At 45.2% G+C, this 14,062-nt stretch overlaps 1 protein-coding gene across 1 annotated transcript in view; it reads right to left on the reverse strand.

Moving 5' to 3' along the window:
• Positions 1–14,062, reverse strand: part of LOC134347868 (interferon-induced GTP-binding protein Mx-like) — a 61,251-nt gene that overhangs the window by 18,392 nt on the left and 28,797 nt on the right. The window contains exons 6-9 of the mRNA XM_063050415.1: positions 7,936–8,090; positions 6,302–6,440; positions 2,507–2,705; positions 2,087–2,165 (exon numbers count right to left, since the gene is read on the reverse strand). Of these exons, the coding sequence (XP_062906485.1) occupies positions 2,087–2,165; positions 2,507–2,705; positions 6,302–6,440; positions 7,936–8,090 (572 nt within the window). The remainder of the gene's footprint in view (positions 1–2,086; positions 2,166–2,506; positions 2,706–6,301; positions 6,441–7,935; positions 8,091–14,062) is intronic.

Raw genomic sequence — 14,062 nt, forward strand, 5'->3', positions numbered from 1 at the left:
ATGAGAAAGACCATAAAACATAGGAGGTGGGGGGGAGGGGGAGAGAGAGGGGAAGGGAGGGGGGAGAGAGAGGGGAAGGGAGAGGGGGAGGGAGGGGGAGAGAGGGAGAGGGAGGGAGGGGGAGGGAGGGGGAGGGAGAGGGAGGGAGGGAGAGAGAGGTGGGAGGGAGGGGGGAGAGGGAGAGGGAGGGAGAGGGAGGGAGGGAGAGAGAGGTGGGAGGGAGGGGGGAGAGGGGGAGAGAGAGGAGGAGAGAGAGGGGTGGAGAGAGAGGTGGGGAGGAGAGAGGTGGGGAGGAGAGAGAGAGGTGAGGGAGAGAGAGACGTGGGGAGGAGAGAGAGGTGGAGGAGAGGGAGGTGTAGGAGAGAGGGAGGTGTAGGAGAGAGGGAGGTGGAGGGGGAGAGAGAGGTGAGTGGGAGAGAGGGGTGAAGAGAGATGGGGAGGAGAGAGAGGTGGGGAAAGAGAGGGAGGTGGGGGAAGAGAGGGAGATGGGGGAAGAGAGGGAGGTGGGGGAGAGGTGGGGGAGAGATAGGGTTGCCAACTGTCCCGTATCAGCCGGGACATCCCGTATATTGGGCTAAATTGGTTTGCCCCATACGGGACCGCCCTTGTCCCATATTCCCCCGCTAAGGTAGAGCGTTCTTATGAAACCGTTCGTAAGCCAAAATAGCGTAAAGCGAAGAATCGATTACCATTAATTTATATGGGAAAAATTTTTGAGCGTTCTCAGACCCAAAATATATCTACGAAATCATACCAAATAACACATAAAACCTAAAATAACACTTAACATATAGTAAAAGCAGGAATGATATCATAAATACACAGCCTATATAAAGTAGAAATCATGTATGTACAGTGTAGTTTCACTTAACAGAATCAGGAAGTTCAAGCCAAAACTGATTTGTAGAAAAAAATCAGCACGACACGCATGCGCACACAGGTTCCCGTGCAAGGCTTCATTGTCATGGTAGTCTTTCTCGGGGTAAACACAAGAGTCCCGTATTTGACTGCTACTTTTGTCCCTTATTTGGGAGTGAGAAAGTTGGCAACCCGGAGAGAGGCGGGGAGCGAGGGGGGGAGAGAGATGGGGAAGAGGGGGAAGTGGGAAAAACATATTACGCAAAGCATCAAGGCAAGCAACAGCATTCAGAACGAGAGTGAGTCCATAGACCCAAAGCACGGAGCAGCCAGAGTAGGCCAGTAGCCTCAGCCTCAGTTCCTCACACAGCAGGGCAACATTCATGAAGCTAGGGGCATTTTACAGCTGCCTGTTAACTTACTAATCCACATTGTGTTGGGATGTGGGAGGGAACCCTACAGTCACAGGGAGAACATGCCGACAGTGCCAGAGGTCGGGTTTGAACCAGGTCTCTGGTGCTGTGAGGCAGCAGCTCCATCACCGTGTCATTTTGCCACCAATAAGACATAGAATTAGTCTATCCAACCCAACAAGTGGCTGCTTTATAATCCCATTCTCCTGCCTTCTCCCCATAAACTTTGATGCCTTTACAAATCAAGAACCTATCAAACCCTGCTTTAAATATACCTAAAGACTTGGCCTCCACATTCCTCTCTGGCAATGAACGAGCTGCTTGCTGCACTGTTTTTCAGGGTTTTACAGCTACTGTGAGTACAATACAGAGCTTTATACTGCATAACCTCCAAGAGGAACACAACCTTATCCTGGCTTGGAGGCTTGCATGCCTCAACAATCCGGAGAGCTATCTTGGCTGGAGTCTGGCCTTTATGCTTTGGCTCTTGGTAGGGTCACCAATGCCAAACAGGTCAAAGGGTAGAGGACAGACTAAGAGTGGTCCACCAGTGCTCCAGGTTTGGGGTTTCAGTTCAGGGCTAACAACCCTGACTGGTAAAACAAAATTGTTACGGAAACAGCAATGAAGATCCCTTCTACATCTGAGTGCGATGAAATTCCTGAGTCTTGCATGACTGACAGTAGAGAACACTGAGAGGAAGCTACTGACATGATGAAGGAAGCCCTGAACACCACCAGAGATGGAAGACCTAAATGCCAGCAGTGTAACAGGCAGTAAGTTCAGTATACTGGATGAAATAAAGAGTCACTGACCTGAATGTGCATTACCAGTTCTGTCGACAGTCTAGCAGCCACGCACTGTATTGTCGCCGCTTTGTCGTCTAAGAGTGTTCTAAGAAAAAACAAGAAGGTAAGAGAAAAACATCACAACTGGATTCCTGTGACCACTTACGTGAGATTATAAAGTCTGCAGATCCAAAGCAACCTACAGAAAGTGCTGAAGGAACTCAGCAGGTCAGGCAGCATCTGTGGAAATTAATAAACTGTTCAAGTTTTGGGCTGAAATCCTTCCTTATTAATTTGTTAGTCATTCTTTAACCCATACAGTTGCCTACTACAAAGACATGATGTGCTTTAATATTCAATATTCAATGTTCCTTGTAATCTTCCCTATTGAAACAATAACAATGAAAATATAATGACAAAGGAACAATAACAACCATTTTGTCTTACCTAAAAAACTTATTTTGCTTGAAAAAAGCTTTCTCGTTCTTTAAAGCCTCAGCCAGTGTCAAATTGTCATTAATATCCTGTTGTCCACGGCATTTGACAACCATATAACCTTTCTTCAAAGTAACAACCTCGTTATTCACCAGTTTAAGGATGTTTATTTCTGTTCCCTTGTCAATCAGGTCAGGTTTAGTCAATATACCTGCATATATAAAAAAACAGCAAGACTTCTGTTACAAGCAGCAGAGTCATGGAATGGCAGAGAAAGGCCAATTCCTGAATGATGTCTATATTTCTACACATCAAATCCCACACCCTTGGATCTTCCATCACCACTGAGTGGATCCTAGTTTAGAGTTGATTCTGGGTGAATACCTTCATGTGGATTTTAACGTACTTCTGACCAACTTCAAATTCTTTTCAGTATTCTGATTGGATGCTAGTTCAACAAGCAGCACATCAGCTAGACTCACAGTAGCGTAGTGGCCAGCAAATGCTCTTACAACTCAGAGCATTGGAGTTTGGAGTTCAATGCTGATGTCAACTGTATGGATTTTGTACATTCTCCCCGTGAACGCATGGATTTCCTCCCACATCCCAAAGACAGACCAGTTAGTAGGGTAATTGGTCATTGTAAATTGTTCTGTGATTAGGCTAGGGTTAATAGGTGGGATGCCAAGTGATGTGACTCGTTGGGCCAGAAAGGCCTGTTCAGTGATGTATCTCTAACTTATATATACTCCGTGACTTCCTTGTTCATTCATCCCTCGCCACCGATCTTCCTCCTGGCACTTATCCTTGCAAGCAGAACAGGTACTACACCTGCCCCTACTCCTCCTCCCTCACTACCATTCAAGGTCCCAAACAGTCCTTCCAGGTGGGGCAACACTTCACCTGTGAGTCTGTTGGGGTTATATACCGTGTCTGGTGTTCCCAGTGTGACCTCCTGTATATCGGGGAGACCTGATGTAGATTGGGAGACCGCTTTGCTGAGCACCTACACTCTGTTCTCCAAACAAGCGGGATCTCCCAATGGCCATCCATTTTAATTCCACTTCCCATTCCCATTATGATACGTCAATCCATGGCCTCCTCTACTGTTGCAATGAAGCCATACTCAGATTGGAAGAACAACACCATATATTCCGTGTGGGTAGCCTCCAACCTGATGGCATGATTTCTCGAACTTCCGGTAATGCTCCCCCGCCCTATCCTTCACCATTCCTCATCCCCTTTTCCCTCTCTCACCTCATCTCCTTGCCTGCCCATTGCCATCCTCTGGTGCTCCTCCCCCTTTTCTTTCTTCCATGGCCTTCTGTCCTCTCCTATTAGATTCCCCCTTCTCTAGTCCTGTACCTCTTTCACCAATCAATTTTCCAGCTACTTACTTCATCCCTCCCCCTCCAGGTTTCACCTATCACCTTGTAGTTCTCTCTCCCCTTTCCGACCTTTTAAATATATTCCTTAACTTTTTTTTCTCCAGTCCTGCCAAAGCATCTCAGCCTGAAATGTCAACTGTTTACTCTTTTCCATAGATGCTGCCTGACCTGCTGCATTCCTCAAGCATTCTGTTGTGTTACTTTGGATTTCCAGCATCTGCAGATTCTCTCTTGCTTGTGACTGTAGCACCTTCACCAGTTTCACTGGCAGTTCATTCAATGATACACACGACCCTCTGCGTAAAGAAGTTGCCCATCATGTGTCCTGTGAACCTTTCCCCTTTTACCTTAAACCTACACCTTCTAGTTTTTGATGCCCTTTCCATGGACTGTGTGCATTCACCCAATCTATACACCTCTAACATCATCTGCGGTGAAGGGGAAAGATGACAATATCACGGCCTATCAAGCAGAAAGAGAAATGTTGAGTTGAATGTTACAGGTTCACAAGGTTACATCAGAACTTGAGGAAAATGGGGAAAACACTGTCTTTGACCTCCTGAACACTTCCAGTGAAGCCCAATACAAACTGGAGACTCAGCCCTCAGGCCTCCGTATTGAATTGATTTATTCCATGTGAGTAGTCTACCAAGATACAAAGTCATCCTTCTATCAGTCACAGCATGGAAACAGGCCCTGCAGCCCAATTCCTCCTTCCAACTATGAAGCCTTTCTGAGCTGGTCCTATTTGCTTACAAACAACCCCTGTCCATTTAAACTTTTCCAATCTATGCACTGCCAAATATCTTTAAAACACTGCAATTGTAATCTCCTCTGGCAGCTTGATCCATACTCACAGCACCGTCTGTGTGAAAAGCTTGCTTGTCAGGTCCCCGCTAAATCTTCTTCCTTTTCCTCAATCCTTGGCCCTCTAGCTTGAGACTCCCCTGCCCAGGGGAAAATGACTCTGGTCCCTCACCTTATCCATCACATGCCTCTCGTCAGTTTGTATACCTGCATCAGGTTACCCCCCAGCTTCCTACATTCCAGGCCTATCCACTCTCATTATAACCAAAGATAAGCAGCACCAGCAAAACAAAAGCTCAAAATATCAGCAGAGGCAAAGTTCAGATTACCAACATATTGTTGCTTTCTGTTTCTTATTCATCTCCCTCCGGAAAGATCAACAATGATCTATTAACTAAACAGCACTCAAAACAATTTCCCTCAAGAGGACCACAAACTTGTCATTGGGTTTGGAGCCTTGTATGCCTCAATGACCCAGAGAGCAGTGTTGGCTGGAGTCAGGCCTTTATGCTTTGGCTCTTGATAGGGTCACCCATGCTAAACAGGTCAAAGGGTAGAAGCCAGACTAAGAGTGTTCTCCAGGGTCGGGGGTTCAGCTCAGGGCTAACAACCCTGACTGGTAAAACAAAATTGTTATGGAAATAGCAATGAGGAATCTTTCTACATCTGTCTGTGGCAGTACGGACTGACAGAGATGGAGGACCTTCACTGCTGCCTTAAATACCAGTGCATAATGGGTAGTAAGTACCCCAAGCAATTGTGTCTCACAGTACGAGGAACATGAGATCTGAACCTTGCATGCTGTCTGTGTGGAGTCTGCTTGTTTTTCATGTGACAGGGAGATTTCCCACTGCAAATTCCATGCAAACAGAACTGATGCTTGGACCCTGGAGCTGTGAGACAGCCGCACCAACTACTCTGTTATCACAGAATTATCAGCTTGAAGCCGGCCTCGGCCAGATAGGTCAAATGGAATTGAGTCATCATAAGAGATTCCTTTTTGTCCCATCCTTTCCTCCTTTCTGTGCGTTAAAACATGCTTGTTCTCTCACTTTTTCTCCATTCTGAAGGAAGAAGATTGACCTGCAACATTTGCTGACCTGACCTGCTGAGTACATTAACCATTTTCTATTTTAATTCCAGGGGGAAAAAATTATCCAGCAATTTTCATGCTTTTTTCAGAACATCCAGATCACTTTACAGCAAATGAAATGCTTTGGATACAATAATAGTAAACATAGTAACTTATTCACACACACTAAGCACTAACATCAGAGAAATTATTGCATGTCTGCAATACTAGCCCTTCCATGCACAACCTACTTCCTTAGCTTCACCAATGACCCTTGTACTTTCAACTGTATGTTCTTGTCCTCAGACATTTCCTTGTACAATCTCTCCCTCACTCACTTCACCTTTAAGACATCCACAGAACATACCTCCATGACCTGAGATCTCGTTGTAAGACTCACTGTCAAATTTTCTTTGACGAAGTTCTATGATAATGTGTTAAGGGACCACATATGGCTGTTGCAAACCCTTGATGTTTAATCGGAGGTTTGGTGCACTATTAATACGGCAGCTTTCGAAAAGTGGGAAGATTTTTTCTTACCCAGTGTTCTTTCTCCAGTAGGATCAACTTCCTGGGCCATTTTCAAGGCCTCTGTGGTCGCTATGTCAACATTACATGGTATGACAACAAGGTTAATGGTCTTATCCTCCTTAATGTAGGAGCCAATTAGTTGCTTAATCTGAATGAAGAATGAGGAAACTTAATTCACCCAACAAATTGATTGATTGATTTAATAATTACAATTTTTCTCTATCTCTTTAAACAGAAATGCAACAGTCAATGTGCTCACGGCAAAGAAGAAGTTCAACAATATGATTTGTTATCTTTCAATGTTAATTGGCATATTGGAAATTTTTATCTGTTTCTTGTCCAGATTGGGACCGGTTGGGTTCAGCTGGAATGATTTGAAGAAGGCACCCCTAATGAAACACTAACAGCTCACTTCTGGACAGAAGGAGAAGATGTCGCCATTTTGGAATAAATTGTGTAGTTGAAATGTAAGCAACATCTTTAGAAAGGACCTAAAAGTGGATGGAAAAATGCAGAGCATGTGACATGGAAGATCAATATCCGAAGAGCAGATGGATGAAGTGAACAGTTAACAAAAGGGGTATTAATTCCCAACATAGATTGAGAGATTGCTTTGCTGAACACCTTTGCTGCATTTGCCACAAAAAGCAGCATCTCCTGGTGGCCACCCATTTCAATTCTACTTCCCATTCCCATTCCAACCTGTCAGTGCATGGCCTCCTCTACTGCCGCAATGAGGCCACATTCAGGTTGGAGGAGAAATAACTTATATTCCACCTAGGTAGCCTCCAACCTGATGGCAACACCTTATATTCCGTCTGGGTAGCCTCCAACCTGATGGCATGAAGATCAATTTGAAGAACTTTTCGTAATTCCCCCCTCCAACTTCACCATTCCTGTTTCCCTCTCTCACATCTCCCATCAACTCTCTCTGGTGTTCCTCCCCCTTCCCTTTCTTCCATGGCTTTCTGTCCTCTCCAATCAGATTGTCCTTTCTCCAGCCCTTTATTTCTTCCACCAATCAACTTCCCAGCTCTTAACTTCACCCTTCCCCCCCACCCAGATTCACCTATCAACTACCACCTTGTACTTATTCCTCCCCTCCCTCCCCACTTTCTTACTCTGACTTTTCCTTTTCCTTTCCTGTCCTGATGAAGGGTCTCAGCCTGAAATGTTGACTGTTTACTCTTTTCCATAGATGCTGCCTGGCCTACTGAGTTCCTCCAGCATTTGGTGTGCATGGCTTTGGGTTTCCAATATCTGCAGAATTTCTTCATATTTGTATTGACTGTTTCCCCAGTGGCTTTCTGGCCTTCTGAGAACTTATGCATTGTCTATTTGAGAAAGAAGAAAAGAGCAAGGGGGCAAGACATAAAGTGAGGAACAAGAGAAATGTAGAGAAAGCAGACAAGAGGAATGGAGAGAGATGACTAGTAGGAGTGAAAGAAGAGGAACAAAATGTGAGGACAAGCTTCACCTACAACACAAGGATGAGTGGGAAGAAAGAATAACAGATATGCTCAGGTGTGAAATAAACTCTCCCTTTAATTTGCTGTAAATAGAAAGTTCAAGTAGCTGACTGGGATCCAGAGATTACACTGTCACATAATAATTTCCTACCGCACAGTCAGTTTCTGCCTTACTTGGTCTCCAATATCCCGTGGCTGGTTACCAACAGCAACCCTAGTGATGCCTGGAAGGTCGATTAACGTGAGGTCGGGGACGTTGTCGGACTCCACCTCCAGACTGATGAGCTCGGAGCTGATTCCCAGGTTCCCGCCGGCCATGGTGTCCTGAGCTGTGACCCAAACAAACCCATTATCAGATTCACTGCACAACTATAAGGATTCTGCAAAGAGACACATCCCTCTGGTGGCAACCTCACCAGACAAGTAAAGAACGTGAAGACTTGAATTCAAATCCTGCTGAGACAGCTGTGGAGTTCAAAAGGAGACAATTAAGTAAATCGGGAATCAGGAGGGTGGTTCAGCCGCATTTATTCGGGGAAGGGAAAGCCCAGGTCTGACCTTTAAAGCAACATGCCATCATACACCAGGGAAAAGGCCCTTTGGCCCACAAAATCAAGGTTGGATAACTCAGGGTTGTTTTCTCTGGAATGGCAGAGGCTGCAGAGAGCCCTAATGTAAGTTTATAAAATTACAAGAGGCAAAAATGAACAACTAGTATCTTTATCTCAGGATCAGAAAATTTCATACCAGAGGATAGGCTTTTAAGATGAGAGGGGGTAAGTTGAAAGGAGATGGGTGGGTCAAGTATTTTATTTTACACAGAGAGTGCAGGGTTCCCAGAATGCAGTGCCTGGGATGATGGTTCAGGCAAACAAGATAAAGGTGCTTAAGATGGTCTTAGACAGGCAAGTGACCATGTTGAGAATGTTGAAATATGGGCCAAGTGTCGACAGAAGGGAATTAGTGTCATTAACTTCAACTGTTTGGCACAACATCGCGGGTGGAATGGTCTGTTTGTGTGCTGTACTGTTCTCTGTTCTATAAGTCCATGCTGACCATCAGTTACCAGTTTACATTTACTTTATTGCATAGAACATAGAACAGTTCTGCACCGTACCGACCCTTTGGGCCACAATGTTGTGCCGATCTTTTAACCCACTCCAAGATCAACCTAACCCTTCCCTCCCACATAGGCCTCCATTTTCCTTTCACCCGTGTGCCTACTAGTTTCTTAAATATCCCTGGTGTATCTGCCTCAACCACCACACGTGGAAGGGCATTCCATGAACCCATCACACTGTGTAAACACCCCACCCACCCTAAAATAATGTCCTCTTGTATTAGCCATTGCCTGGGATAAAAGGCACTGGCTGTCCACTCTATCAACACCTCTTTTCATCTTGTACGCCTGAGGCTCAGAATCAGAATCAGCTTTCCAATCACTGACACATCTCATGAAATTTGTTGTTTTGCAATGTGTGCCCCATCACTGAACTGATCCCACAACCTACAGACTCAGTTCCATCACGTTCTCAATATTTGTTGCTTATTTATTCATCATTATTACTTGCTTATTTTTGCAGTTGTCTTCTGCACACTGGCTGAATGCCCAGCTGGTGAAGTCTTTCACTGTTTCAATTATGGTTATTATTAGATTATCGATTTATTGAAGAAAATTAGCCTGCAAGAAAATTAGTCTCAGATTCGTATAAGGTAGAACATAAACAACATACAAAACTACAGCACAATACAGGCCCTTCAGCCCACAAAGCTGTGCCGAACATGTCCCTACCTTAAAAATTACCGAGGGTTACCCACAGCCCTCTATTTTTTTGAGCTCCATGTACCTGTCCAGGGATCTCTTAAAAGACCCTATCATATCCGCCTCCAACAACATCGCTGGCAGCCCATTCCACACACTCACCACTCTCTGCATAAAAACTTACCCCTGACATCTCCTCTGTACCTACTTCCAAGCACCTTAAAACTGTGCCCTCTCGTGTTAGCCTTTTCAGCCCCGGCAAAAAGCCTCTGATTATCCACACGATCAATGCCTCTTATCATCTTGTACACTTTTATCAGGTCACCTCCCATCCTCCATCGCTCCAAGGAAAAAAGGCCGAGTTCACTCAACCTATTCTCATAAGACATGCTCCCCAATACAGGCAACATCCTTGTAAATCTCCTCTGCACCCTTTCTGTGGTTTCCACGTCCTTCCTGGAGTGAGGCAACCAGAACTGAGCACAGTACTCCAAGTGGGGTCTTACCAGGGTCTATATCACTGCAACATTACCTCTCGGCTCCTAAATTCAATCCCATGATTGATGAAGGCCAATGCACCATATGCTTTCTTAACCACAGAGTCAACCTGCGCAGCAGCTTTGAGTGTCCTTTGGACTCAGACCCCAAGATCCCTCTGATCCTCCACACTGTCTTACCATTAATACTATATTCTGTCATCATATTTGACCTACCAAAATGAACCACCTCACACTTATCGGGGTTCAGCTCCATCTGCCACTTCTCAGCCCAGTTTCACATCCTATCAATGTCCCGCTGTAACCTCTGACAGCCCTCCACACTATCCACAACATCCCCAACCTTTGTGTCATCAGCAAAGTTACTAACCCATCCTTCCACTTCCTCATCCAGATCATTTATAAAAATCACAAGGAGTAGGGGGCCCAGAACAGATCCCTGAGGCACACCACTGGTCACCAACCTCCATACAGAATATGACCCGTCTACAACCACTCTTTACCTTCTGTCAAATGCCTTGCTGAAATCCATATACACTACACCTACTGCTCTACCTTTGAGTCACATCCTCAAAAAATTCAATCAGGCTTGTAAGGCACGACCTGCCTTTCATAAAGCCATGCTGACTATTCCTAATCATATTATGCCTTTCCAAATGTTCATAAATCCTGCCTCTCAGGATCTTCTCCATCAACTTACTAACCACTGAAGTAAGTCTCACTGGTCTATAATTTCCTGGGCTATCTCTACTCCCCTTCTTGAATACTGGAACAACATCCGCAACCCTCCAATCCTCTGGAACCTCTCCTGTCCCCATGGATGATGCAAAGATCATCGCCAGAGGCTCAGCAATCTCCTCCCTCACCTCCCACAGTAGCCTGGGGTACACCTCATCCAGTCCCGGCGACTTATTCAACTTGATGCTTTCCAAAAGTTCCAGCACATCCTCTTTCTTAATACCTACATGCTGAAGATTTTCAGTCCGCTGCAAATTATCACTACAATCACCAAGATCCTTTTCCATGGTGAATACTAAAGCAAAGTATTCATTAACTACCTCTGCCATCTCCTCTGGTTCCATACACACTTTTCCACCGTCACACTTGATTGGTCCTATTCTCTCACATCTTATCCTCTTGCTCGTCACATATAATGCCTTCGGGTTTTCCTTTATCCTGTCCGTCAAGGCCTTCTTATGGACCCTTCTGGCTCTTCTAATTTCTTTCTTAAGCTCCTTCCTGCTAGCCTTATAATTTTCTAGATCACTATCATTACCTAGTTTTTTGGACCTTTCATATGTTCTTCTTTTCTTCTTGATGAGATTTACAACAGCCTTTGTGCACCATGGTTCCTGTACCCTACCATCTTTTCCCTGTCTTATTGGAACATACCAATGCAAAACTCCACGCAAATGTCCCCTGAACATTTGCCACAATTCATCCGTACATTTCCCTGAAATCATCTGTTTCCAATTTATGCTTCCAAGTTCCTGCCTGATAGCTTCATATTTCTCCTTACTCCATTTAAACGCTTTCCTAACTTGTCTGTTCCTATCCCTCTCCAATGCTGTGGTAAAGGAGATAGCATTGTGATCACTATCTCCAAAATGCTCTCCCACTGAGAGATCTGACACCAGACCAGGTTAATTTCCCAATACCAGATCAAGTACAGCCTCTCCTCTTGTAGGCTTATCTACATATTGTGTCAAGAAACCTTCCTGAACACACCTAACAAACTCTACCCCATCTAAACCCCGCACTCTTGGGACATGCCAGTCAATATTTGGGAAATTAAAATCTCCCAGCACAACAACCCTGTTATTATTACACCTTTCCAGTATCTATCTCCCTATCTGTTCCTCGATGTCCCTGTTACTATTGGATGGTCTATAAAAAACACCCAGTAGAGTTATTGACCCCTTCCTGTTCCTAACTTCCACCCACAGAGACTCTGTAGACAATCTCTCCATGTCTTCCTCCTTTTCTGCAGCCGTGACACTATCTCTGATCAACAGTGCCACGCCCCCACCTCTTTTGCCTCCCTCCCTGTCCTTTTTGAAAGAGTTGGTGGCTAAAGAGTTGGTGCAGGGGGCAGGGGTTCAGATTTCTGGATCATTGGGATCTCTTCTGGGGAATGTCTGACCTGTACAAAATGGATGGGCTGCACCTGAACTGGAAAGGGACCAATATCCTGGCGGGCAGGTTTGCGAGAGCTGTTGGGGAGGGTTTAAACTAGTTTGGCAGGGGGGTGGGAATCGAATGTGAGTGCAGAGATTAGGGTAGAAGGACAAGGGCATGATGCTACGTGTTCTGAGTTGGTGGGGAAGGACAGGCAGGGACAAAACATAAATGTAGCCAGTTAGAGGGGTTGAAATATGTCTATTTCAGTGCTAGGAGTATTAGGAATAAAGAGGATGAACTTAGAGCATCGCTCAGTACGTGGAACTATGATGTTGTGGCAGTTACTGAAACTTGGCTGAAGGAAGGGCAGGACTGGCTGATGCAGGTACCGGAGTTTAGATGTTTTAAAAGGTATAGGATGGGATGTAGAAAACGGGGTGCGGGTGGTGGCAGGAGTAGCATTACTGGTGAGGGATAGTATCATGGCTATAAAAAGGGAGGACGCTGTAGAGGGAGTGTCCACTGAGTCGGTGTGGGTGGAAGTCAGAAATAGGAAGGGATCAATCATTGTGCTGGGAGTAGTCTGAAGGCCCCCAAATAGCCCTCGAGATACCGAGGAGCAGATAAGCAGGCAGATTTTAGAATGGTGCAGGAAATACAGGGTTGTAGTTATGGGTGATTTCAACTTCCCTCATATTAACTGGCACCTCCTGACTGCAAGGGGGATAGATGGGGCTGAATTTATCAGGTGTGTTCAAGAGGATTCCTAACACAGTATGTGGGCTGGCCGACGAGAGGAGAGGCCATACTGGATCTAGTTCTGGGTGATGAACCTGGTCAGGTGGCAGACCTCTTGGTGGGGGAGCATTTTGGTGAGAGTGACCACAACTCCCTTAGCTTCAGCATAGCTATGGAAAAGGATACAAACAGACAAAATGGGAAAATGCTTAACTGGAGAAGGGCTAACTATGAAGGGATGAGGCAGGAACTAGCAAGAGTAAATTGGAAACAGATGTTCAAGGATGAAAGCACAGAAGTAATGTGGAGGAAGTTTAAGGACCACTTGTGCTGGGTTCAGGATAGGTTTGTCCCACTGAGACAAGGAAAAAATGGTAGGAAAAAGGAACCGTGGCTGATGAAACATGTGAGGCAACTCGTCAAGAGGAAGAAGGAAGCATATGTTAGATATAAGAAGCAGGAAGCAGGAGGGGTTCATGAGAATTATAGGGTAGCTAGGAAGGAGCTTAAGAAAGGACTTGGGAGAGCTTAAAGGGGACATGAGAAGGCCTTGGCATGTAGGATTAAGGAGAACCCCAAGGCGTTCTATGTGTATGTGAAGAACAGAAGGATGACAAGAATGAAGGTGGGGCCACTAAAGGATAAAGAAGGCAACATGTGCCTAGAGGAAGAGGAAGTTGGGGAGGTCCTAAATGAATACTTTGCTTCAGCATTCACAAGAGAAAAGGATCTTGATCAGGGTGGGGTCGAAATAGAACAGGCCTGTGCGCTGGACAATGGGGAGATTAAGGAAGAAGAAGTGTTGGATCTTCTTAAAAACATCAAGATTGATAAGTCCCCAGGGCCAGACGTGATATACCCCAGGTTGCTGTGGGAAGTGAGAGAAGAGATTGCTGGAGCAGTAGCAATGATCTTTGAATTCTCTTTGGCTGCAGGGGAGGTGCCAGAGGATTGGAGAATGGCAAATGTAGTTCCCTTGTTTAAAAAAGGCAATAGGGAGAATCCTGGGAACTAGAGACCTTACATCGATGGTCTGCAAACTATTGGAAAGGATTCTTAAGGATAGGATCTACAAGCATTTGGAGAAGTACATTTTACTCAAGGATAGTCAACATGGCTTTATGAAGGGAAAGTCGTGCCTCATGAGTCTAATTGAGTTTTTTGAAGAGGTAACAGAAGAAAT

Source organism: Mobula hypostoma, chromosome 6 (assembly GCF_963921235.1).
Source record: "Mobula hypostoma chromosome 6, sMobHyp1.1, whole genome shotgun sequence".
NCBI classification, from domain to species: Eukaryota; Metazoa; Chordata; class Chondrichthyes; order Myliobatiformes; family Myliobatidae; genus Mobula; species Mobula hypostoma.